The sequence below is a fragment of the Arachis duranensis genome, chromosome 8, assembly GCF_000817695.3.
Source record: "Arachis duranensis cultivar V14167 chromosome 8, aradu.V14167.gnm2.J7QH, whole genome shotgun sequence".
NCBI lineage: Eukaryota > Viridiplantae > Streptophyta > Magnoliopsida > Fabales > Fabaceae > Arachis > Arachis duranensis.
In genome coordinates, this window is record NC_029779.3 from 25,645,184 (window position 1) to 25,672,544 (window position 27,361).

The window sequence follows — 27,361 nt, forward strand, 5'->3', positions numbered from 1 at the left end:
CAAAGTACACAACACGTAACTCAGAAACAAACAAACGCACGCGAAGAACACTAATTACATACCAAATTACCGAACCATTAACAAACATTGCTGCTGTAGAGCTAATTTCTCATCCAAATCTAAATGGATAATCAAAACGAAACATTGCAATAACGTTACTATCAAACAACAAACCCTAAATTCTCTGGGCTTTGTTGGATTCTGTAACCTACATTCCCCAACATTTTTAAATTTTTCTTTCCATACCATCCAATTATGCCTTAGAAGAAACCAAAAGGAAAAAAAAGAGAGAGAGAAAGAAAGAAAAAGTTGAAATCCTTGGTCAAATTTCTTCATGGGGAGGGACCCATCTTCTGCCACTCTTGAGGTTAAGATTCATCCGAGCCGCGATGACGCCGCCGTCCATCATGGGCAGGGGTCGAGCCCCCCAATTCCTCCGCGCCACAGCCAGAGAACCTCGCCGGCGGGTTCCTCCTCCTCGTCCTCAAATGCTACCTCGCGCAACCGCGAGGACCGTGAGTTTAGTTTGTTCAGACGGTGGATCCCATGGCTGGTACCGTGCTTTGTGGTGGCTAACGTTGTCTTGTTCATCATCACAATGTACGTTAATGATTGTCCAAAACATTTGTTCCGTGGTTCGTGTGTTGCAAGCTTTCTCGGCAGGTTCTCTTTTCAGCCACTTAAGGAAAACCCTCTCCTTGGCCCTTCTTCATACACGTGAGTTCTATTTTCCAATGATTATTATCATGTATCAGTGATTTGATTCACATTATGTATATTTTGAAACAATTCATATTCTTTTTCACATGTATAATTGGTGAGCTTTAAACTTAAACTGATCCCAAGTTGCTCCAATACAATAGCTAGTAGAAGGTGTACTAACCAATGTTTATACTATGGAAGGTTTTTGGATTGTGGATATTAGAGGTAGATACAATAGCTACTCTTGATGTAGTACTCACATGTTTTTTATTTGTTACCTTCAGATTAGAGAAGATGGGTGCTCTAGTAGTAGATAGAGTTATTCATGGCGAGGCTTGGCGCCTATTATCTTGTATGTGGTTGCATGGTGGGGTTGTCCATATACTTGCCAACATGTTGAGTCTTGTTTTTATTGGAATTCGGCTTGAGCAAGAATTTGGATTTGGTATGGCTCTGGTAATTATCCTTGCATATTTAGATTGTTCTGGAAGAAATTCAATAGATTTGTAGTCTCGAATCGTAATTTCTACCTTGGTTGTGCTATTGCAGTTCGAATTGGATTTCTATATGTGATATCTGGTTTTGGAGGGAGCTTGCTGTCTGCTCTATTCATTCAATCAGGTATCTCTGTTGGTGCTTCTGGGGCGTTGTTTGGCTTATTAGGAGGCATGCTATCAGAGATCTTAATAAATTGGACCATATATGCCAATAAGGTGAGTGAGCCAAACCAATAGTGTATTGAATTAAAAACTACTTCCTAATAAATAATCCACACTGTCATTTCGTCGCAGCCATTTTTATGACTTCATTTCTAATTTTCTTTCGATTGCAGGTTGCTGCATTGCTGACTCTTATAGTTATCACTCTAATCAATTTAGCTGTTGGAATCCTTCCACATGTAGACAATTTTGCTCATATTGGAGGATTTCTCTCGGGTTTCTTCCTGGGTTTCGTTTTCCTTATTCGACCCCAGTTTAAGTGGATTGTCCAAAGAAATTCTCCTTCTGCACCTTCTTCTTTGAAGAATAGGCACAAACCTTATCAATATATCCTGTGGATAATCTCTTTCCTACTACTGACTTCTGGGTAAGATCTCCTTTGTTTTATTGCTTTCTTTTTCTTAATATTACTTTCTTTGAGATTATTCACATTAGAAATTTGACATTTTCTAAACCATTTTCCATGGTTTAAGATTAGAGAAATTCGCGTGTGTTTTCTTTGTCTTAATTCTGCTCTATTTTATTTACATATATTCAAAAGTTTGCAGTGTACTCAAATGATTGTCGTTGTTAGTTCTTTGTCTATCCTTCATCACTGGATATTATACTGCTTGCGTTTCTCTTGTACGGCAAGATTTGTGAATCTGCCCTAAAAGCTACAATGATATTGATTGTGTTGAGGCTTGTTAGGCATTACTTATGTGTTATGTGATGTATGCTGTCACATTTCCCATTCTACCTTGATTGGGTGCTTTGCATTATCACTCTAGGGACCCCAAAATCTGAAAGTTGTAAAATGTTGGCAGGTACATTATAGGCTTGATTTTTCTCCTTCGAGGTGTTAACTTGAATGATCATTGCTCGTGGTGTCGTTATTTAAGTTGTGTCCCTACGTCATTGTGGAGATGCGATGCAAAACAAGTATACTGTGAGGTGAGTGATGCTGTATTATTTCCTGTGTATTTTCCTTCTATGCAACCACCCATTACTGGAAGCTTATTGAATTCTTTCGTGGCCAACAGAGCGGCAAAAAATTAAAACAGATTTTAGTTTCCAAATCTATGGATGATTTATTGCCTGAAAAGTTCATATTTCGTTCATTTAACAAGATTGTTATTCTCTTGTCCAAGTTTTGATACTAACAATTTTTGGCTGAATGATGCAGACATCTCAAATAGGAAACAGACTCAACATAACATGCTTAAGCAATGGGAGAAGTGAGCTTGTTGATATGCCAAATGTCGGTTTTCCCAGTCCTTTAGAGTTATGTTCCCAACTTTGCCGGTGATGAGTGAATCAGTGATGACACACCTCCAACATGTCTAGATGATGCAGTGGTATTCAACTTCTTGTGCATATTATTCACTGTAGTAACTAACTGCATAGAAATTCTTCCTTCTGGATTGGAGAGCATCGTTGCTGCTATGAATATATTCTTGATCAATGTTGTTTCCATCGCTTAGGTGTGCTATTATTATTCTCTGTCTTTTGTAACAACAGATGAAATCACTGAAAGTCTTAATTGTTTAAAGCAGCAAGTAAATGCTCCTTGAAGGATATATAGCGATAGATAAAAATGCATTGATGTAGAGTTTTAAATATCTTGTTATTAAACACCACTTATTATGTATATAACTACTTGCATCTAACTTTGTATTATTAAATTTAAGATGTCTCCTGAAGTTCATTATTTAGAATCTTGCATGTAATCCAATTTGTTGAACATGAATTATCTGAACATTTGCTCCTTTAAACATTTTTTCAATGTAGTATGGCAACCTAGTTATTCAGCTACTAGTTAAGTTCAATTATAATTTCTATCAAAATTGGACTACAAAATATTTGAATTAGAAACTTCAATGGCCATTTAATTAAAGGGTTAAGCTCAGTTAACAAAAACCAATAGTAAAGGTAAGAGCTTTATTATTAGGAGCATAGAAGAATTTCTTAATGTTATGAATACTCTTTTGCTGTACATTTCAGATTCTGGTGGCCCCCCGTTGGTGTTAGTTGTATAACAACAGAAGCAGTTAAATCTGTTGTTGCAGTTGTTGATACTTGATAGGTCCTATTGGCAGTTAGGAATATAGAAAAGACTAATAAAGAAGTTAGTTGCTTGCTACTTAATTTCAAGGGACCCCAATTAAGACACATAGGAAAAGGGAAAAGGGTAAAAATGGCCATGGGACTGTTTGATTCTGTGGCTTTAAAAGAAAGGAATGCTTTGAGTTTGAGGATATGTATGATATGATGATAGTTTGCTTGCTTAACAAATAAAACATAGCTTCCCTTCCAATGAAGTTGTCTCTTGATTTGTCGGCATGCCATGCTCATAACAGTAATATGGTCCTGTAATAATGCTTGAAACCATTATGATTATTTTAGGCACAAACTGTTGTTACAAGGGACTGAGTATATGTAACTCACTAATTGGTATTCATATTTATAATTGTCAATAACATAGTCATTAAACATTATTAATTATTATGATGATTATTGTTTTCCACCTTCAATACAATGGTCAACAATTGAAATAAACATGATGAACGAGCTTGTCCATTTGACTGACAAGGTTGTCCCCTACTCGGAATTCCAATTCAAGTGTTCATCCATTTCCAAAGTGCAGAGGAATATTAGTCTCTCAGGTAGGGTCTAGCAACCCAACGCCAAAACAAACCCATAATTCCACACCACAAACCTTCCCTTATCTTTAACAAAAGGATTCCGCTAGGGAGACAATGGACTATTTGTACAATGTGTACAATGGCTATTGAATTATGAAATGAACATCTGCTATCCTTTCGGATCTAGCGCTTTAATACCATGTCATGATACCACTCATCCCAAAAGCTTCAGCTGATGGAAAAATGTAACACTAATAATTATATCTCTAATACTCCATAAACCTCCATTGTACACATTGTATAAATATTTCATTGGCTCCTCATACTTTCCCTAACAAAATCCTTATTAAATGCAATCTTATCCCTTTTTTATTAAGAGTTTAATTTTGATGCACTGACAGGGCAAAGTATTTTATATAGTAGTTCAATCACATTTGTTTTTTTTTTTTATAATCATTCACCCGATCAACGTAAAAAGTAGTTATTTTTATTGATATTACCTTATGTAATTGAATGTACACATAAAACTATCTTATACTAATGGTGCACCAAAATTAAATTCTTTTATTAATTCCCATAATTGTTGGGAAAACCACTCGGCCAATAATATATATAAAGTATAGTGTTGATTTTAATTTTGATGCACTGAAAGTGCAAAGTGTTTTACATAGTCATACAATTACATCTGTTCTTTTAGATGATTATTCACACGGTTAATGTGAAAATTAATTATTTTTGCTGATATGACATTATATAATTGAATGTAGATATAAAACTACCTTACATTAACAGTGCACCAAAATTAAATTCTTTTATTAATTCGCAGAATTGTTGGGAAAATCACTCGGCCAATAATATATATATAGTATTGATTTTATTTATGTAAAATCCATCTCTTTCTTTCTTTAATTTGTCTAAATGGTAACATTATTCTTTGTCATAAACCCCCGCCTCATATTTTGACAAATGAGACACATTCATTCATCATATCATATCCTTGTTTTTATTGTTCATCAAATTAAAGAGAAGGATCATAGATAAGGATTCAACGTACGAAATCTGAGGCACATGCCATTGCTGATTCTACCATCTTTAGACTCTTGACATTGTCTTTCTTTTTTGACAAAGGAACCATGTGCTATAGAGCCTCATTCACACTATATCGACAGAGAAATAAAGGGAGTTCAATTACGTGACCTTAGGGTCCAAATTAATATTTATGAGTTGTGACTTTAACATATTTTAAGTCACATTTTATTTTAGCTAGAGAGATTGAAATAGGCAAAAGAGCTACAAAAAGGGAAAGCACACCATTGTGGAAATTGGAATATGCATTTGGTCATCAATGATTACATACTCTATATATCAAAGCATACGGTTGAATGGCTTCATATTATTAATTATATGTCTTCCAATAATCAAGGCTAAATATGTGGTACCAAATTTAATACAAGTCTCTGCCCGTATAGTATATAGTACCGTGTGAGAATTATGGTGGTTGTGGAAGGATAAAGAGAGTCACCAAACATATGAAAAATACCCCCATTAATTCAAAGTCTCATCAAAGTGAAGTGAATAACAGTTGCTAACATATAATTAATAATAATGTCCTACCTAATTAACTAATAAGTCGTCCTATCAGTAAAGAAGAGCCCTCACGCATTCAAGTGATCAAGGCCTCATTAATCCCTTAATTCTTTTTCTACAATAATAATAATAATTAATCTTATTATTTTCTAGCGGTCTAGCCCATCATGTGAAAAACTAATCCGTCAAAGATTTGAGCTATATTTAAAAGTTTGTCATTAATTAATAAGTTGCTGTATGCACAAGGTAATATTTGAAATTCCAACGCTTAAACATACTAGTGAATTAACTACTAGATCAATCCAAGTTATTGGCTATAATTTTTTAGTTTTCTACTATATTCCCAAACTTGACAGGTCAAAGACTAATTCGTCGTAGATCAGAACTTTATTTAAAATTATTGGCTAATGAGTTGCTGTATACAAAAAACAAAATTCAAATTCTCAATATTTATTTAAATGAATTATTAGTAAATTAACCACTATACTAACTCAATCTGATTTAAATATATGCTAGCGATACATAGTAATCCAATTTGATTTTAGTCTTCGATATACTTGTTTATTTATTAATAGTTTAATACTATAACACTAAGGATATTTGGAGTTAACTTTAGATTGGTATGCTCTTTAGCTAGATGCCTATGTTTCTTTAATCATTTTTCAACATGGTTTAACTAATAATATTGTCTTCTAGTGTTGGTCAATGTGTGTTCTTTTACTATGCTACGCAGATTAGATTGTCTTGCAATTTTTTAAAAAAAAAAGTATTTAAAAGTTTTTGTCCTCATATGTGTGCGTTTCCATGCAGGATAGGAATTAGCGAAGCTAGGTCAAACTTTATGTTTTAAAAATAAGAATTCTTGCGTAATTATATGCATGTTCAAGTCATAAGTTAAAACAAGTAAAAACAAATCGACATGGATCAAAGTAATTTACATTGATAAAGCAACTCGTAGTACTAACGTTCATTGAGAAACATTCGAGAAGCGTAGCTATTTAATTTTAGTCAAAGCAAAGCAGTTCCCATTGATCACTAAATTAATAAGTACTAAAATATATACATATGGAGTTGTAATAATATTGACAAAATTAATACAAACAAAAAAGAATGGAATAACGATGAGGTCAACGATGGTCGATGCATGTATGTAGTACTAATTTGTTTGATTCATATGGACACTACATTTGAGTAGTCATTAGTCATTAACCTGTGCACCTGTTCGTTTTGGGTTTTACTAGCTAAACAATGATTTTTGTAAATAAGGTAAATAATGAACTCTAAATTTAGTCTAATAAAATAAAAAAATATTTTACTCTCAAATTATTTTTTTAACTTTAACATTAGAATAATCATCTGTACACCTAATAAATTAAATATTTACTTTTATAAAAAAAAAATTGAACATTCACCAATTGTTAATTGTGTATGAGTAAACCGAATTAAAAGAAATAACCATCCAATTAAAAATAATGAATATAATCATCTACATAACTATTAAATTGAACATCCGACATATCTATTATTGTTCACATTGTTTAGTATTTTCATTCTCTACCTATACTTTTTCGTTTTTTTTTTGTTTTTTGTTTATATATCTAAAGTAGAATTATAAAATCAGGAAACAAGACTAAGGGTTCTGTTTTAGATCAAAGAAGAGAAAATAAGATCAAACCATTCATTATATAAAATAATAAATTTATCATCAAATATAACAACACTTTATATGCTATGTACATATTTATTTTGTACGTGAGTATTGCCCTTTTCATTTTACAAGTTACTACAGCAAAAGTTTAGGCTTTAATTGTGGGGTTGGATATTCGGGCTTGCTGTTTGGAGGGTTCATAAAAAGTAAAAACACAACAAAATGAATGCATTGGATAGTGTTGATGAATGAAGCAAAAATCACTGTCTGGTTGGTCCCACATGTACCAAATCTTATACTGGCCAACAGGGTTTAAATACCCAAAATCTAAACTATTATTATTACGATTATCTGAAATTTGTATTTATTGAAATTGAGTGTGTATTGATATGGAGTACTTTATAAGGTTTGGACTTTAATTAGAGAGCCAAAGTTAGACAATCTCACCACCTTAGTCAGCAACTCCGCAAATCTCACTGTTTTCCTTTTCCTTTTCTTTTTCTTTTTCCCACCCATAATAATTAATTAACTCGTAATCATATTTCCACATGAACAATTAAATCTGATTATTATCTGCACCTACAAAATTTGAAAAGTAAACAACAATTCAGATCCTAATATGTTTTTTTTCCTTCATGTAATCCATGTAAAAGGGACATTACTGATAACCATTTATTAAAGATACAAAGCGAATAAAAAATAGTTATAGGTTTTGGGTAAGCATTGATTATTTGTGTACCCATCCGATCTACCGTGTGTGAATGATATAACTCTAGAATGAATAATTAACATTTTTTCAGGATGATAAATTGTATGTGGTTCATTTTGTGTTGTTGTTGGTTTCACATTTTCAGAAATAAATTGAATTTAATAACGCTATTTGTTGGGGGCATGATGAATCGCCCATGGAATAATGCAACTTGCACCGACTCAAATGATAGCGAAAATTCCCTCCCTTCCAAGTGACATTTGTTTAAAAAATGAAAATGAGAATTTTCTAAAAGGAGGAATCCAATGATGAACAACTAACAAAATTTAAGAGATTAACAGGAACATAGCTAGTAATCATCAGTCATCTTTTGATATCCAAGGCATCCAATGCTACCAACTTACTATTAACCTTTTTTTTTTATTTAAACGCAAATAATTAGCGGATAGTTTTATTTCTTAGAAATGACATAAGACTAAAGTGCTTACTATTTATCCAATAGTCTTTGATTGACTCCTACAACTACTAATAGTTAATTAGTTGTCTAATTATAAAGAGAAATGTGTGATTTGAAGCTTGAAGAATGGATGAGAAATTGGAGAAAGAGAAGCAGGAATATAATTGACCGAAGATTACGGTGATTAAGGGGAGGACCCATCGTTTTAATTTAATTTTTCGTCTTATGTGTTTAGTACTCTCATTAGTCATTCTCTACTTGGCTACTTGTATTCCAATCACACCGCACATCACGCCAAGTAAAAGTCTTACCCTAATCTCCCCTTATTTGACACTATAATCATATATGTTCTTCACAATTATAATTATAATAACAATAACAATTTCTAGCTACTTCAACATTTCGCATTCCAAGAGCCTACTTATAATAAACTAAAGTTAGTGTGACAAATCACTCATTAGTGAATATTATAGTGTCTAAAGTCTCAAGTTGAAGTTATATACGCTACTAATAGTACTTTGGTTTGGTTAGTAACTATAACATCGTAATTTATATTAGTTCGATTCTGTGGGCTCTTATGTCCATGGACTTAATTGGATAATGAATTGAATTCGTCGCAAACTGTACGTCCTTTTCACATTATCTGTTATTATGGCCACGTATTCAGTTGATGGGAATGGGAGAATGGTGTCCCTCACTATCTCAACGACAAAAATAAAAATAATTAAAGAGAGAAATGAGAAATGTAATATATTTGTGGAGCCCACAATGAAACGGAGTAGGGTGTGAAATGAAACACAATTGGAAAGTGTAATGTGGAAATTCCAGATGGTGCCCCTGTATCACTGTAGAGTGTGTAACTATAACTAACCCCAACCCCTCAGTCCGTTACCATAAGTATTTCACACACTGCTCCCACATTTCTCCATCCACCTCTCGGTATCAAACATAATAATAAGTTACTAACATTGTAAACAAGAAAAGAGGGGGTATGGCCAGCAATGTGGTCAACATTATTGGATCTCTCATCATCTCTCTAATGTGGATGGTGGAGGCTAGAATCCCAGGAGTGTACTCCGGTGGTGCTTGGCAAAGTGCTCATGCCACATTCTACGGAGGATCTGACGCTTCCGGCACCATGGGTATGTAACATTATTCTCTACTTAATTTTGAGTTTGATAGTTTATAATAAGTGTATGTATGTATGTGTGGGTGTGTAGGGGGAGCATGTGGGTATGGGAACCTGTATAGCCAAGGATATGGAGTGAACACGGCGGCGCTGAGCACGGCGCTCTTCAACAGCGGTCTAAGCTGCGGTGCCTGCTTTGAGATCAAGTGTGCCAACGACAGGCAGTGGTGCCACTCCGGGAGCCCTTCCATATTCATAACCGCAACAAACTTCTGTCCCCCAAACTACGCACTCCCAAGTGACAATGGTGGTTGGTGCAACCCTCCCAGACCTCACTTCGATCTTGCCATGCCAATGTTCCTCAAGATCGCTGAGTACCGTGCCGGCATCGTCCCCGTTGCCTATCGCCGGTACCATTTTCCTTCCTTCCCTCGTTATATAATGCAGCTACTCAACATAACACCACCTATTCATTATCATTTAATTACTTTTATATTTGTTTAAAACTCAAAACTCAGGTGCAAATAACTTTCGATAAAATTAATAGTTGAGACGACAAATTTAACTAATATTATCAACATTGCTTCCACATTTTTTAAAACTATGTAGTGGAAGATAAAGGCTATTGCTACTGCATTTTCCTTTGCAACATTAACATTGTTTACTAATTAAAATGAGCGAAAATAAAAGAACACTAGTCATACGTAGGTCTTAATAAAAGTAGATAAAGGTAAAGTATAGGCACGAAACAGCGTGTTCATGGAAAAAAGGAGGAATCTCGGCACTGTGTGTGTAAGGTCTTTTTGACTTTTAGTAGCAGATTTGGTGGGGGGTGAAGTGGACCCTATTTATTGCTTTTTTTATTTTCTGTAGGTGAAAACTTATATAATTTAATAAATAATTATCAATTTTATATTTTAACAAATGTACTTAATTGTTTCTTTCTCTCTGTATGTTCCCCAACGTGATTAGTGATGGTGATGCATTGGTAATTTGCGCAGGGTGCCATGTAGAAAGCATGGTGGGATCAGGTTCACAATTAACGGATTCCGTTACTTCAATTTGGTTTTGATCAGCAACGTCGCGGGTGCAGGGGATATAGTGAGGACGTACGTGAAGGGCTCAAGAACCGGGTGGATGCCAATGAGCAGGAACTGGGGCCAGAACTGGCAGTCAAACGCGGTCTTAGTGGGTCAAGCCTTGTCCTTCCGTGTCACCGCCAGTGACCGTCGCACCTCCACCTCTTGGAACATTGCTCCCTCCAACTGGCAGTTCGGTCAAACTTTTACCGGAAAGAATTTCCGGGTTTAACCTTATTAAGTCACCCGCTAATCACTCACACCCAATCATAATTATATATAGTGTTATATTTTTTTTACCCCATCATTATCACTATGATTATGATTATGCTCATGATTATATGAAATGGACAAGGCTATTATTTTTTTTGGCTTCCAACCAATTGTCTAATGTCAGTTTTTTATTATATTTTTTTACCCCCCTTCTGGCGCCCATTTTGATAGCGATTAGAATGCTGGATTTTATTTTTGACTGAATGTTTTGGAGACTGTGAAAGGGGGAGTGAGTGAGTGACAGCAGGTTGTGACTTGTTGACTTTTGTGTCCTTTTTGGGTGGGTGGGTTTGATATGATATCGCTATATAATTTTAATTTGGGGTGCGTGCATGAGTTTGTACTCTTTTATCAGTTTGTGTGTTAGATTTTAGAGTGAAGGGGGGGAACGGAAGAGGAGTAAGGAATGCTGAAGCGGCCAAGCAAAGTAGCAGCCCGCGGCAAAATTAGAAATGGGATGGTGTTATGTTGTTATGTCATTATGTATCTAAGGGAGTGTGTTGTCGTTAACTTGTATACGCTGGAATCAGAAAATGTATTTTGTTGGTTTGTGTTTCATTCATTCTACTACATGCAATTACGTTGTTTTCTTTTGGGAGGGATGTGTAATGATTTAAATTGCAGTTAGTGCAAAACTACTACTCCACAAATGATAGATGATCTTTGAAGTAATGTTTATTTTGATATATGACATAAACTTAGTCATTAACTTTTTAAAATGACTAACTAGGTTTTTCATTTTTAAAATTTGTTAGTGATAAGTCCTTAAATGTTATTTGATCAATATAATACCTGACAATAGTTCATAAGACTAAACCAATGATTGTAAAAAAGAAGTTTATAGAGATCAGAAGCAGCGAGGTTCGAATCCCATCCAGTTATTTGAGCCAATGAGAAAGCAAAATTTTATAAATGCATATGGATATGGTGTTGGCAAATAAGATTTGGACCTAGTCATGTAATATTCCAAAGCTGACTGAACAATCTGTTGTTTCCACGTTACCTACAATTCGTTGGGACTGAATGTTGTGGTCAAACTCGAGTGTGTGACCCACACTATTCTTGACAAATACACTTATTCGCCTGTACAAATGACCCATGAATGAAGGCGCAACTTCCAACTTGGGGTATTCATCTCAGGAGAACAAAAATCACATGGGAGAGTAAGAACAAGGAAAACAAACACAAAGCTCTATGAATTATGAAATACAGTACTGTACAGCTCAGAACTCGTACATCATTCATTCGCATTACAATGTAATTTATTAATCATGGACTTAGTACTAGATGTAAAATATCTTAGGACATTTGTCAAAATAATACAGGTACAAAGGTTTATTAGAAATATAAATATTTTAAGTCTCGTGCATAAAATATACTAAAAGAACAAAAGTTTCTTATTATCTCTTTTAACAAATGTTGTTAGGCTAATCTTCAGATAAAATAAAATAATACAATTAACATCCAATCAGGTGACATCACATCATAGGATCCGCGTAATTTAAAGGGGCAATCCGGGATATAACAGCCACATCAGCAACTTTAATTTTTGTTCGGGCAATGAATACTGAAAAAAAAAATTCCAGTAGCACCTTCCATGGAAAAAGAAAGCTAATTATAAACACGAAACACTAAGTGTAGTTTTATTTCTTAATTGAAATTTGTTTTGTATGCATGTTTGAATCGTCTTGAAAGGATTTAGAAAGCCCAGCGGGGCCAGACAAGTAAATCCAATTCTGCTGCTCAGTTCTGTACATCAATCTCAATTCTGATAACTTTGGGCTTTTGGCCTCCAGCTTACCCAAAAATATTCTCTCAATTCTAGTAGAACCACCGAAAGAAAAGCCTCAAGTTCTCTTTCGTCTTGACACTTTCCATTGCTTAATCAGATCTAAAACACCCTCCTCCAAAGATGCCTTTCTTCCTTCCTTGAAATTCCAGACTTCTGGTACTGGGTATCTACCACTAGGATTGTACTCATGCAACTCTAACAAAGCTCTAGTCACCACTTCAAAGACCTCCTCACCAAATTCATCCTTCAAAGTCCGCAATTTTTCATCATTTTCATCTAAAATTTCCTACAAAGTATAACCAACATAGTTTACATCATGCTGCATTGCATACAAGAAAGAGCAAGAGGAAAAAGGTGCCAATAATGAAATGATACATTGGTCTATTTGATTGTTAACTAGTATAGCCAGTAAGGTACGGGGTAATGTCCACAATTAAATGAACAAATTAACAGTTCATGGGAATATATATATACTTTAAGAGGCATGCGATTCTCGAAGTCATTGTACCTTGGTATTTCCTGCTTTATCTGTTACAACTTTAAAAGGATGCCAATTTGCATCTCTAAGATAATCCTCCCATTGAGAGCACAACTCTACTGTTTTTATCTGCACCTCATCGTCTTCTAAACCATCAAATTTTCTCTTAACTAAATTCACAAACAGTTTGCTATCTAGTTCTCCCATTCTTTTCACATGAATGAAAGCACGAGCTGACTTCTCTTTCATAAACTGTGTTAAAGAAAAAAAAAATATACATATATATCAGATTACTTCACCAAAAATGAAACAACAAAACCAACCAAGTGACACTATCAACAACTAACTAGTTGAAAATATAGATATTACTTAGCTAGAAGGTTAAGTCACAGATCATGCGAAATGCAACAAACTAGTACAAGATGGCAAAATATAAACCACATCTGGGCTTTTGAAGACATAGCATGATTCTACCATCTTTTATTTAAGATGATAAACATGCTGAGTTAGAAATTTAGAACTGACTCACCTGATAACTCTGTAACGAACTGACAAAGCAGAAGTTAGCAACCACATTGATTCCCAAAGAGCAGGATAATATCACACAAAATACATGGCCAAACAGAGAGCTACATGTTATCACAACAAATCACCTTTCTCATTGTCCTGAATCTGATTTTATCATTTTTTTTAATTTAAGCAAATCAAAATATCATCTAGTATAGACTACTAAACATGAAGCATCCTGCCAGCAGTAATATGGATAATGGAAGCAGTTTTGTCTACATTAATATGCCTATAATTTTTCTCATGTTTCCTGTGAATTTTAAGTTTGTTTAAACATGCAAGCAAGCTTATTATTGCTAGAAACAATTAGTCAAAGACTTTCTGAAGTTGAATTTTCAGACCACTGAAAGAGCTGAAAGGCAAAAAAGACTTATTGACATTAACATTTATGCATGGACAACGTACTTACTTTTACTAATTCCTTGCGAGCATCCTGCAACTCATCATTGGTTTTACGCTCCCTGATAACAAGAGTTTGCTGAAGTCCTTCAACTGCTTCCATTTCCTCCTCTTTTTCCTGCAGATCCAGTTTGATTGCTTCCAGTTTCTTCTTCTCCTCTCCTTCATCCTCCTCCATGTGTTTCATTACTTCAACAGCCCCTCTCAGACGCACAATTTCCAATTCCAATGCTTGTTTTTCATCAAGTTGTCTTTGTAGTTCATGAATTCTTCTATCCAGCTTTTCCTTTTCCCTCTGTAATATTCAACCCCCCAAATGGCACAGTGAATAAATTGGACACAAGTAACTGGATTAACAATAGTAGACATCCAAATGTATCTAAAATGAGAAAGGGGAATTTATACCTTCTGTTGTTCAGCCTTACGCATCATTTTCTCATCAGCTTTGTTTTGCTCCATTATAGCCATTTCATTCTGCAAATGCCAGTATAATAATAATTAAAACAATTGGGAGTGGTCCTCCAAATTTTACACAAAAGATATGGTTTTTCTGAACTCAAACAGGAAAATAAATTACATTTTTCTTCTTAAGATATAGCTTCCTTCTCTCATTTTCATTCTGCACCTCCCTCTTCTTCAGATCCCTCTCAATGAGCTCAAGTTCTTTCTTCTGTTTCTCTAAATGTGCTCTGTCTCTTTCATGATCCTTACAAATTTTCTCCAGATAATCCCGATCAATCTGCTGCATCTTATTTATTTCTAATGGTAGAAGATAAAAAAAGGAGTAAGCAACATTCCAGAATTAACATAAGTACATAACTATTTATATCTTACAATTTAACCTGTAAGCTACCATAAGAAACAAAAAGAGAGAACCATATAAAACCATATATTTCACCATCCCATTTGGAGAAACAAAACAAACTAACTTATCATAAAAGTGAAGAATAAAAGTAATAGACCAATTTATTAAATTATAAACAATTAGGAATTCATTAAAAGTTTTGACATACCATCATTAAATGATTTAATCATCTCCTCTTTCTGCTCCATCACTCTCTTCAGAGACACATTAATTTCATCATATTTGCTTGTCACCTGTTCCAATTCTATATTCTTCATTTTCAAAGTATTTGCCAGGCCTGAAACAAGCTTAGTTGTTTTCCTTTTGTCCTCTGCTTCTTTTCCAGAAACAGTTTTCAAATCCCCAGTTTTACGGAGATGTTCACCGACTATACCCTTAAAGTGGTAGTCATCTTCACGGGCTACCCATCCATAAATTTTATTACCTCGGTCTCTGACACTGTAGTAGTCCTTCTTACCACAGCGTTTAGATTCAAAGCTCCTCTCGAAGTTCATTGAATCTATGAAACCTTCCCAGTCTGAGTTGAACTCAACAAGAGCAAAACCGGAATGCCCACACCAGTTCCATAATGGAGTAACTCTCAAGGGATGAAATCCATCTCGTGTCAACTCATCCCTCAGTTTGCTGCCACTTCCTGCCGTGTACTTATCACCCTTCAGTTCCCTAGCAATGTTTGCCAAGATACCCATCCAAGGCCAGACAAACATCTGATCCTTTTCAACAGATTCTGCAGGTTCTGTTGTCCTCCTCCTCTTAACATCATCCTTTTCAACAGGTTCTGCAGGTTCTGATGTCCTCCTCCTCTTAACAGCATCCTTTACAACAGGTTCTGCAGGTTCTGATGTCCGCCTCCTCTTAACATCAAGATATCTAACGATATAGTTGTCAAGAGCAGAGTGCTTTGCTTTATCTTTTTGGCCCCTGCTCATCGAACCAGAGGCATATCGTGATGCATGCTTGGAAAGTTCACTCAAACTGCAATCCTGTTTGTCAGGGCAAAAGGGGCACCTATACGTTGAACTGGATATTTTCACTACAATAGACTCTTTCTTCAAGTCCTTGTAGTATCTATACTCATAATCTTTCAACTCAGACTCAGTCATACGTTCTGACACTTTGGACATCTGCCAATGTGAACTGAAATCAGATTTTCAAATATGATGCCAAATCATCTCATGCATACTATACAAGATCAAGAGCAACGTTTAATTTCATTTGTCTGTATCCGTTCACTAACTCACCCGCAGTTTCCAGCCAAAGCAGAAATTTAAACAAGTTTCAACAAGAAGAAAGCAACTCAGTTTCTAAAATTGGGGATTAACAACTGTTAAATGAGGGAGCAAAGGCACTAATCAGTAATCATCAGAAAATCAGCAACAAGCCAACAACATATCAGCAATCATCATCATCATTTCAGAAAATCAGCAATTCAGAATGAGCAAACATCAACAAAATCAGTATTATTAACTCAGCAACTCAGAATTAAACCCAGCAACTCACAATTAAACCCAACTCCAACTTGGAATTAAACAAAGGCACTAATCATCACTAATCAGTAATCATCAGAAAATCAGCAACAAGCCAACAACATATCAGCAACAACATCATCATCATTTCAGAAAATCAACAATTCAGAATAAACATACATCAACAAAATCAGTATTATTAACTCAACAACTCAGAATTAATCCCAGCAACTCACAATTAAACCCGATTCCAACTCAGAATTAAACAAGCAAAAATAAATTGAAGATAGAAAGCTTACCGGCGGCGAGAGCTTACCGGCGGCGAGAGCCCCAAGCAGGGCCGTTGACCTCGGCAGAGAGAGAGAGTGCTCGAAGCAGGGCCGTTGAGCTCGGCAGAGAGAGNNNNGCGGCGACGCGACGGCAACGGCACGAGCTCGACCTTCGTGCGACGGCGAGAAGGGTTTCGGGCTTTCGGCGGTGAGTTTGAGGCTTTGAGCTCGACCTTGACGGCGAGAGAAGAGGAACGATGAGAAGAACCCCACAAGCGACGACGGCGAGGAGAATGGTTCGGCTGGAGTGCGGTGGTCGATGGTGGCTGCTTGCTGGAAGGCTGGGTTGCACAGGGTCTAAGGGTTTCTTTTCAAATTTGAAATTTCATTCAATTCAGAGAGTGAGAGTGAGAGACCGGCTTCGTTGCACTGGGTGCAATGTGCATGTCATGCGTCCTTCCGTTTTCTTTTTCTTTTCTTTTTTCCCCATAATTCTATTTTTATGTTAAAAGATAATTTCTAGTAATTTTGGTGAAATTTCAAGCAATCCTATTGGTTGAAAAAAATGAAAATATTAGCAACTTTCAAACACCTTTCTTCTTTTAGGATCCCAATCTTATCTTATAATCGTAATGATAAATGATAATAAATTCACAATTGAAATAAAGACCTTTTAATGTGGATACAAGAATTACCACCATGAAATCCCTATAGACCAATCATTGTGTTGATTCTAGTGCGACTTAGAGAGGGGGTTTCCAAGCAATAATCAACGAACTTGTAGGAAGAATTTTAGTTGTAGCGGGGAAACCATCAAGGTTTTTTTTTTTTTAATTTCCTTTTTACGTTAAACAGGTATATATTCAATTATTCATAATCATGGCATCATATGTGTTTATCATGAGAGTAAAAAGCTATATTTTTGGGCGGTAATTTCTCTTTGTTTGGGCCTATGGCCCATCTCCTATCGTTAAAAAAGAAATAACTTTAATCACATTGAAACCCACAACAAAATATGAATAACCCTAAAACTAAGTATTCTTTTGGTCTAAAAAAAGAACTAGAAAAGTATCATTAAGCGGAATGAACTTTTTTATAAATAAATGTTGAGAATTCAATTTTTATTTATAAAAATATTAAACCGTTTGGGAAATACTTATTAGAGATTGTAATGGGAGTTGGCAAATGGGGTGTTTGGAAATGATTGAGAGTAATAGTATTATTCAAGGAGAATTGTTTGCTATTTGGAGAGGATATCTCTTAGCTTGGGATGTGGGTCAACGAGATGTTATTTGTGAGACGGATTGTGTGGAAGCATTTAATTTTGTTACTCAAGATGGTTTTGGGTTTATTGATCCATTGGTGCTCAAAATAAGAGATATCATGCATTGGAATTGACGTATTGACTTTCGTTTGATTATGAGAAATGCAAACACGGTGGCAGATACTATGGCAAAGATGGCGATGAAGTTACAACTTTCGCATGTGGAGCTTCTTTCACCTTGAAAAGAGTTTAAGAGTAGTCTTAAACGGGACTGCCCTTCTATTTAAACAGTTCTTTGTTTTGTTTGTTTTATTTTTTTTGTTTAATTTATTTCAGTCACAAAAAAAAATATCCATTGAAATACTTATGAATTAGAAAAAAAAACTCGATCACCATGTTAGACAAGGAATTTTGATCATGAAAAAAAATAATTCAATTATTCTATTAAATTCTATAATTTTATTAAATTTATAATTATATCTTTATACTTTTTTTTCTTTTAATTAGATCTTTATACCAAATTTTATAATTTGGTTTGAGCCAGTATAAAAATGTTAGAGTTAATAGATTTTTTTTACAAATATTTTTTTTTTCAAAAAATATATTAATTTTTTAGAAAAAAAAAAGCATACTAATGTGCAAGCATCTCGCACACAAGTTAAATTTTAATTTACCCCTTCCCAAAGATTATATCCCATAATATTACCTTGGGCTCCTAAAGTTTTTATAATTTCACGTCTACTTGATGGCTTATATGTTATATCTTTGTAGCTAGCTAGCTAGAATTATGGATAAGCAGTATAAACTAAGTTGGACGCATTGGTGATATATGTTAACGTTAAATATGGCTGAAGAAAGATGTGTTATTAATAGGGTTTATGAAATTAGATAAATGTTATAATAAGCGAAATTGATGAAGCGTGGTATATAACTATATAAGTGTGATAATTTTCACTCACCACTCACAGAATAGTGGTCATCGAAAGCGATTCACGTGCAGGTGCAGCAATGTCTGGGGTCTGGGTTTTCGGCAAGAACGGAGTGACGAGGCTCATAACAAACCCGACAAGGGAATCCTTCGAGCAGAGGGATCCACCGCATGCGGCGGGAACAGCCACCGCTCCCGGTGCCAGACCCAGAGTGCTGGTGTACCTGCCAAGCAACCAGGTGATTCGTTCCTACGATGAGCTGGAAGAGCGACTCGCCGAACTCGGTTGGACTCGCTACCCTAACTCGGAAAACCCTGAGCTCATCCAGTTCCACCGATCTGACTCATCCACACACCTCATCTCACTCCCCAAGAGGTTCTCCAAGTTGAAGAATTTCCACTTGTACGACATCGTTCTCAAGAACCGTTCCTTCTTTCAGGTTCGTGACCCCACCACTCCGCAACACCATCAACGTTAACAACAAGCTTAGTTCCCAGTACGTCAACCCCCATGCACTTTCATTAACCCCCACTTGGTAATCATCATGATGTTCATCTTCTCCGTTATTATCATTAATTAATTAATATATTTAATTGGCCTTCCTTATATACTCTATATTGTTACGACAAATTAAATAACCGGACGCATGTGAATCATTTCTTTGATTTAATGAGTGAATTGAAAAAGAGTGACTTTGAAGGCGATGAATTTATGTACAAAAAATAGCTATTTGGTTACATACTGATTATTATTTTAAATATGTGTGAAATATGAAATGATGGAGTGAAAGATTTAGTTAGGGTTTAGGTAGTGACGTAGGCTTTCTAGTTGGAAATGAACGAGGAAATGGTGTAGTTACTGGCTTAGGCATATGCATGCGTATGGTTATGAATGAGGTGTGAAGAGGTGTTAAAGCTGATGCAAAAGAGTGGAGAATCTGGTATGAGTCCACGTCCCAAGGCTGACACGTAGGAGTACTTCTGTACTATCTTGTATATCTTTCTATCAGAGACTATCATCTTGGGTCTACAACTCTACTCACAAAAGTATCACTCCACTGCAACCATTTATAGATGCTCCTCTACCCTACTACCTACCTACCTACCTAGCCTTAACAAACATCATTTAATTCCTTCTCTACTTTGCTCTTTCAATTTCGCTAACTTGTAAAACAAAATCTTTTTTATAAATAATCATGTAAATTTACTATTTTATTCAAATTTTATTGTAACCAACTATTTTTATTCATGTTTTTAGTCACTATGAGCTTATTATTTCACTGTCATCGTAGAATTGAACGTGAATATCCATACCAATAATGGCTGATGAGTGATACATATATAAACTCAATTTCTTTGCGCGTGAAATAAGTCTTGGTTCTAGAAGCTTTGCTCTAATGAATATGGTCATGATTTGTTCTTCCACACTAATATTCTACGAGGAGTATTAGGACACAGCAATTTTTGAGAGTTGTAACCATTAAATAGCCATCAATTTTAATAATGTAAAATTGATTTGAGATTTCATCTAATGATTCACTATTCTTTGTTAATTACATGCTGGTCAGAATTTAATGAAATTGTTAGTCTTAGACTTTTTCATATTCTATTCATATACGCAGGACTAGATAGTAAATACAAACAATAAAATTAAACTTGATGATATATCTGATTTAAAAAAACTGAATTCTGTTATATGGTCAAACAAAAGAGAAGAGGTTCATGTGTGGCTGCAGAGCACCGGTACTCAGTGGTCCCAATTCTCTTTGTTTTTTTAAAAAAGAGAGAGATGAGAATGAGAGGGGATCTGGAACTGGAAGGACAGTGTACGAAAATAAAAGTGGTGACTAGTGAGTGCATCAAATTCACATTTACATTCACATTCACATTCACACCATTCTTTAATCTTTGATAATGCAATGCCACGTCCTAACAATGCAATCAATCCACCTCTACACTCCCTCCCTTCTCACCCTAATTCTTCTAATCTTCCTTAATTGCAGCTTAAAATATATATTGTCTATTCATCTTATAATTAAATACAATCAACCTTGACATATGACATATGACACTCTCACGCGCTATTAACCAAAAACAATTACTTTGGTATTTTTTTATCGGAAACTTTACATATTTTTAACACTTGAAATAACTTAAATATGATAAGGACCATGAATGTTGAAAGAGACAGTTTTAATCTCCAGTATAGGAAATAACTGCACATTCTTTAAGTTAACTGTAGCCAAACATATTTGTAAGTATAACTGTCAAATATAAGTAAGGGAAAGTAATATTGCAGTGCAATCCAATCCAACATCACTTATCACTTCTCAGAAATCTATATTCTATATGATGATCAATGTTATTAAGACAAGAAAACCGTTTGGTGATGCTATTTATCAGAAAAGTTGTGTATTCAACATTATTAGTTGTTAGTTATGAGCTGTAATCTTAAATTATATAGATAAATACAGTTTGGAAACCATATATGGAACTGTACATGCAGCAATGTGCATACAAGTAAGAACTGTGTCCTTGATGAGTGTTTTGTCCATATACTTGGCTCTTGGTCCACTCTAGTTCTAGCCAGAATGATTTTAATTTTGCCTAAAATGACACGAACTTATTTCTTGAAATTGCTAACAAGATAATTGAGGAGGATTTCACCTACCTCACTAGCAATCTACAATAGTAAACAAACAACTATGTCCTTATTATCCACAAGAAAGCCATCACCTTCATTGTGTATGAGAACAAAAGTAGGTCGTAGTGTATCGGCATTTAAATATATCTCGTGTTTGCAATCAAGTGTTAACATAACAAAACTAGGAAACTACACCACCCCAAAAATATCCTAATATTAAAAAGAAGTACCTACATAATTGCAACATTAGCTGAATTATATCATATGTACAATCTATTAGTTACAGAAGTTCCTGAGTTCATGCATCATGTTTTTTCCCCTGCATCAGAGCAATATATTATTAGGATTTCTTAAGTTTCAAGGTTGTGTGTGTTTGCAATTTCAAGTATATAGAGTTGAAGAAGAGGGCCTAGGGTAAGCTGTAGGGGTGGCCCTCCTATGGCTAACATCATCAGCGCTTCTTCTACGAGGGCGAGACGCATTACAAGAAGGATTTCGGTTGCCTGCATCTGCATTAGGAGCCTGCAGCTGCTCCAGTAATGTAACAACTTCATCCATGTTTGGCCTGAACTTGGATTCTCTAGATATGCATCTCAAGGTGAGTGTGGCTACCTTATAGGCATCTTCAACCGAATACTGTCCTTCGAGGCGCGTGTCCAAAACTCGAAAGACCTTGCGTTTATTAGCCAGGTATGGTTTAGCCCACTCCACCAGACTGTGTTGTCCGGTTGGTCGATTCTTGTCAACCGACCTCTTACCGGATAACATTTCAAGTAGGACTACTCCAAAGCTATAGACATCACTCTTTGCAGTAAGATGACCTGCACTAACATTGTCTTAAGCCAGCTACCAAAAAGATACTAATCATGAATTAACATAAATTGGGAGCAAAAATTGTTCAGCAACTTAGAAACAAACCATACCAGTAGCTAGATATTCAGGAGCTGCATATCCGTAGGTTCCAATCACCCTTGTTGACACATGACTTTTGTCACCTGTTGGTCCATCTTTCGCTAGCCCGAAATCCGAAAGTTTTGCATTGTAATTCTGTAATCAAATCAAGAAATATATTCAGTTATGATGTCCAAAATCCAAATAATGTCCCCTGCTTTTAATCAAATTACCAAAACAAACTCTGCCATGATCCTATGATATATTGCAAGCACACAGTCACATACCGAGTCAAGCAAGACATTGGAAGTCTTAAAGTCACGGTAAATCACTTGTGTTTCGGCACTGTGAAGGAATGCAAGCCCTTTGGCTGCATCAAGAGCAACCTTTAAACGGAGACTCCATGATAGAGGTTGAAAGTATGAGCCTCCTGTCACAATAACACATCCAAATGTTAAAATTAGTCCTAAGTTGAAACTTTAAGATTGTGTGCAATGATGGGCAGAGAGCACTAACTCCTGAACAAATGATTCTCCAAGCTGCCACGAGGCATAAACTCGTAGACGAGAAGGCGATGTTCATCTTCAAGGCAGTATCCAATCAATCTCACTAGATGAGGATGAGAAAATTGTCCAAGATAGTTTACTTCAGCCTAAAAATTGAAAACAAACTCCTCTTAGTTATGCAAACTGATTCAGTTTAACTTAGAAGAAGATCATGGATGAGATAATGCAACTTGAGACTTGCTTCTTGAATTATTCACCATGCTTGGTCTGAACTAACATAAGCAAGGGACTTAAACTCACCAACCACTCCCTGTGACCCTGTAAGCCATCTTGATTAAGTCTCTTCACAGCAATAACAATGCCAGTGCCAGGTTTGGAAGCCACCAAAGAATTCTCATCCATCCAACCCTTAAAAACAGAACCAAAACCACCTTCTCCTAACACACTGTCCGGCCGGAAATTTCTCGTGGCTGTCTTAAGTTCTGATAAACTAAAGCTCTTTAAATTAGAACACTGCAAGATCTCTCCCTCACTCCGTGGAGTCGGTGGCATCGAGGTAGACGAAACCTTACTGTTTGTGTTACTGAGATCATTTCCATCTGTGCTCACATTCTTTGAGTTCACCCCTGCCAAATGGAACTACTATATCAATTACAGTTAAACCTTCACCAATATCCAATGTAAAGTTCTCTGAGCAATCACAACGGATCTTCATATCTAATTACAATGTCATAGATCAAATTGGATCACTTGGTTCTGAGTCTTCAATTATTGTCAAGAGATTCATAAGCATCAAAATAGTGTAAAGAGACCTTTTGTATACTAAATTGAGAAATTAGAAGACATAACCAGTTTAAGAGAGAGCAAATTCAATTAACAAATCAAATATATTAAACAAGTGAAAGAGGAAGAAAAGAATGCCTAAATCCATCTTTTTTAGCTAATCAAAATTCTGCCTTGGTTCCTTCAAAAGCATTGAGAGAGAAGAAAGGGACAAACTTGGATGATATACATGCAAGCACAAATATCCAAACTCAATTATTGTAAAAGGCATTTCCACTTAAAAGGTCATACCAAGAAGAAGAGAATTAAGGAAGGAATACCAGTGTTGTAGGGGCTCTCAGCTTTAACTTGGGCACTCAGACAAACTCCCATGCTAGAAACAGGTTCCTCAATTAATGAATCCTTGTTTGTTGTGTGAAGATTACAATCAGAAAAGTTGAGAACTCAAGTTAAGGTCCAGCACAACTGCATAAACAAACAAACAAACAAACAACCATGAAAGGTGGACTGAATACAGAATAAGAAACAAGAAAAGATCTGAGGCCAAAAGAGAAGAGAAGGAAAAGGCCAAGAACCTGTGAAACAGTTTGAAGTGAAGCTACAAAACCTGACTCCAAAGTCCAAAGTGAGATTTAGAGAGAGAAGGGTTATATATGAATATGAGTGGGGTGTGTGATGGAGGGTAAGGGTAGAGAGAGTTGAAAGGGACATGAGGTGTGCATTCATTCATGGAATGGACCCAGTTCTGTTTTCCTTTTAACTTCAACCTTTATGGACCCCCTTCCCTTCAATGTTAATTAATGCCTACAAGCTACAATGCCACTGCAATTTACAAGCATCATCAAATTCTTGTATTGTATCACTCTCTTCTTATGCTTAGAAAATTGTACAGTGCACATATACATAGAAATGAATATAAATAAATGCATAGGTTTTATGCTTTTGCTAAGCTTACTTGTCTTGCTTTGCTTTGCTTGCTTCTTTGCCTTGTTATTCACTCATTAGCTGGCTAGCTACCAACCTTATGGTACTTCTTTTTTTTTATTTAATTTCTTACTTTAATATTTAAACAATTGTTTCCATTATTGAATCATATTGATTATTGAGTGTACAATTTACATTCAACTTTAGATCTTGAAAATACTATCAATCTTCCTTGTTCTTCTTTTTTCTCACTGCACTCCAATTCTGTCACTGTCTTCCTTACCATGTCATTTCCATTTTATTCATTTCTGCCACCCTATTAATATTCTTGTCTCTTCTGTATCTGCTTCTTTTTTAATTTAGAAAAAAAAATATTATTTTAAATATTAAAAAAAAACCTAACTTTTGGGGGTGCATGTCTTATTCCATGTCTTGTCAGGGCCCTCAATGCTTTTACCACTTGGACTTTGGATATAACAAGATGAGTTCTACGGTGTTTTTGTTATGGTACTTATATTGTTTAATTTTCTTTTTAAAGTAAAAAATAAATTATATAAAATTTATTAAATATCATTTATTTACCTTTTTTAATAACTTAGATATAAAATAATAGGCACCATAGCATTCACCTATAACAAGAACATCAGTCGCCAAGGTTTTCCTCTTAGTTCTTCCAATCCTAAAGTCATAATCTCCCAAATTAGAATTCAAAATCAGATTGTGCTGCTAAATCCTTAAGATATGATAAGATACATGTCACTTAGATGGATTCTTGATCATGTTGTGATCAAGGGAGCAATGGTTCTTGACTAAATTGATTTCTTTTTAATAAAAATAAAAAAGTTAGGTTGAATCCTACTATTCTTCTATTACTTATTATATAAACTTGTCTATGATTCACATAACACACCAACCCATTTCTTGTTGATAAGGAGCTAGATCTTTTATATCTCTTCCTCAAAGAGATGTCAAATTCTATAATTGTATAAATATATTCAATAAAAATAATTTTATATTTGAAGATATTTAAGCAATACTAAGTTCAACCTAGCTGGAATAACAGATTGAATATAATTCAATTATACAAGCTTTCATAATCATGATAAATAACCCGAGATTATTTCATCACGTGCACATTCATAAAGAAAAGCCAACCACAGGATACAAGTTGGATTGATTCATGAATCATGTTTGGTGTTTAATTTGGATTCAATGAGTAACATCACTACTGGTGGGACCAATACAAGGACCCTAAAACCTTGGTCTTTTATAGTGAATTACATAATATCTGTGAGTCTCTAATTTTGTGTGACATTATTATCCTCGGTAAGAATTTTAGCCACACAAAAATAACAATGAAAGTAACATTTTTGACGAATTATGACAGAAATTGACCCTCTGCTCCTTCCTAAATTCTTATCAAATTTTAGCTAATTTATTTCAAACATTCACATGATGATGATACCTTTATTAAGGCAAAAGAAGTAATTGAGATGTAAAGAATGAAAAAGGAGGGTAATATGTGCATGAATATAGTAAGTAGTAACAACTTGTAATTATAGTTTGTGACTTATTATATGCATGCATGCATGAATATATACATATATTTTGTTAGATAGTGACCAAACTTTAGTGTAACACAATTATTAGATTCTATGATTTTTTTTCTTTTAAATTCTGAAACGGGATAATATGCTTCCGTACATTGACAATACACTCCCTGCGAATTGTCTTACTTTTAAAATTGTAAAAAATATCATAAAATCTAATGATTGATTATTACACTAAAATTTGGTTAATATCTACAAAATTAGCCGAATATATATAGTTGAAATTTGAAATTATCCAAAAATTTCAGCTTGTGAGGCCTGCCAATAGAAAAAAAAAGACACTTACTCAAATAAAAATGTTAAAATATCTCTTTATGAAGAATTTTATATAAAAAAATATGTTTTGTTTGTTTGACTACACTTAAAAAAATAATATTTTTTAACATATCAAATTAAATTTTATAATTTATCATCTAATAATAAAAAAGATATATGTTTATATTAAGACAACTATAAAATCATTAGAAAAGTATTCACCAAAAAATTGATGAATTAAAATGTGAGATGTAAGTAGAAAGTACAAGTAAAAGTGAAGAGGTGCAGATGGGAATGATGTGTAAATGGGTGAAGTAGTAGGTGGGGAGTGAGAGTGAGACATTGTGTTGCTGTTGCGTGACCAATCTTCCTTAGATCCAACCATCATTTACTGCATGACAATGAAAAATAAGATAATAATAATCGTTATGTATGAATATTAGCAACAAGATATGTGCAGATTAAAACTTTAATTCATCTTTTTTGGATAGAAAACAAAAACTCAAATACATATGTAACTTTTTAGAAATTGACAATTTTTAACTAAATATATAAAATATATATTTTTTTTTAGGTTCAATGGTTGAATGAGTGAATGAATGTTAGCTGCTGCCTGCTGTAGAGCTGTCACATGTGGAGCCGTAGAAAGGAAGGAAGTCAAAAAGTGGGGTCCAATGGGTGAGTGGGGCCACACGAATGGGACCAAGCCATTATCCCACCCATTTAAGCAGAGACGAGCCAAGGGCCCATAGGCCAGCACGATTGGAAACTATGTTTTGTTTTCAATGACGCT

The 27,361-nt window shown here is 34.9% G+C and overlaps 5 protein-coding genes across 6 annotated transcripts; 3 read left to right on the forward strand and 2 right to left on the reverse strand.

Moving 5' to 3' along the window:
- LOC107461625 (RHOMBOID-like protein 1) lies at positions 1–3,025 on the forward strand. The gene is made up of 6 exons (XM_016080156.3): positions 1–717; positions 987–1,147; positions 1,252–1,415; positions 1,535–1,788; positions 2,228–2,354; positions 2,587–3,025. The coding sequence occupies exons 1-6, from the start codon at positions 335–337 to the stop codon at positions 2,707–2,709; spliced, it is 1,212 nt and encodes a 403-aa protein (XP_015935642.1). The 5' UTR covers positions 1–334; the 3' UTR covers positions 2,710–3,025.
- Positions 3,026–9,331: 6,306 nt separating this feature from the next.
- LOC107461627 (expansin-A4) lies at positions 9,332–11,485 on the forward strand. Its single transcript, XM_016080160.3, has 3 exons — positions 9,332–9,588; positions 9,667–9,985; positions 10,577–11,485. Exons 1-3 carry the CDS (start codon positions 9,438–9,440, stop codon positions 10,884–10,886), a joined length of 780 nt encoding a protein of 259 aa, XP_015935646.1. The 5' UTR covers positions 9,332–9,437; the 3' UTR covers positions 10,887–11,485.
- Positions 11,486–12,320: 835 nt separating this feature from the next.
- Positions 12,321–16,890, reverse strand: LOC107461624 (factor of DNA methylation 4). 2 transcript variants are annotated; one of them, XM_016080155.3, is made up of 7 exons: positions 16,811–16,890; positions 15,177–16,152; positions 14,741–14,922; positions 14,569–14,637; positions 14,174–14,458; positions 13,228–13,449; positions 12,321–13,005 (listed from the first exon to the last, which is right to left on the reverse strand). In XM_016080155.3, exons 2-7 carry the CDS (start codon positions 16,150–16,152, stop codon positions 12,775–12,777), a joined length of 1,965 nt encoding a protein of 654 aa, XP_015935641.1. In that variant the 5' UTR covers positions 16,811–16,890; the 3' UTR covers positions 12,321–12,774. The 2 variants fall into 2 exon arrangements, with proteins under 2 accessions (XP_015935641.1, XP_015935640.1); XM_016080154.3 differs by having other exon boundaries at positions 16,794–16,890.
- Positions 16,891–19,035: 2,145 nt separating this feature from the next.
- Positions 19,036–19,434, forward strand: LOC107461564 (flowering-promoting factor 1-like). The gene has a single exon (XM_021130126.1). The coding sequence runs from the start codon at positions 19,036–19,038 to the stop codon at positions 19,432–19,434; it is 399 nt and encodes a 132-aa protein (XP_020985785.1).
- Positions 19,435–21,781: 2,347 nt separating this feature from the next.
- On the reverse strand, positions 21,782–24,631 carry LOC107461650 (probable serine/threonine-protein kinase PBL9). The gene is made up of 7 exons (XM_016080194.3): positions 24,355–24,631; positions 24,100–24,244; positions 23,297–23,622; positions 23,007–23,142; positions 22,778–22,920; positions 22,523–22,646; positions 21,782–22,420 (listed from the first exon to the last, which is right to left on the reverse strand). The coding sequence occupies exons 2-7, from the start codon at positions 24,149–24,151 to the stop codon at positions 21,981–21,983; spliced, it is 1,221 nt and encodes a 406-aa protein (XP_015935680.1). The 5' UTR covers positions 24,152–24,244; positions 24,355–24,631; the 3' UTR covers positions 21,782–21,980.
- Between the last annotated feature and the right edge of the window lie 2,730 nt (positions 24,632–27,361).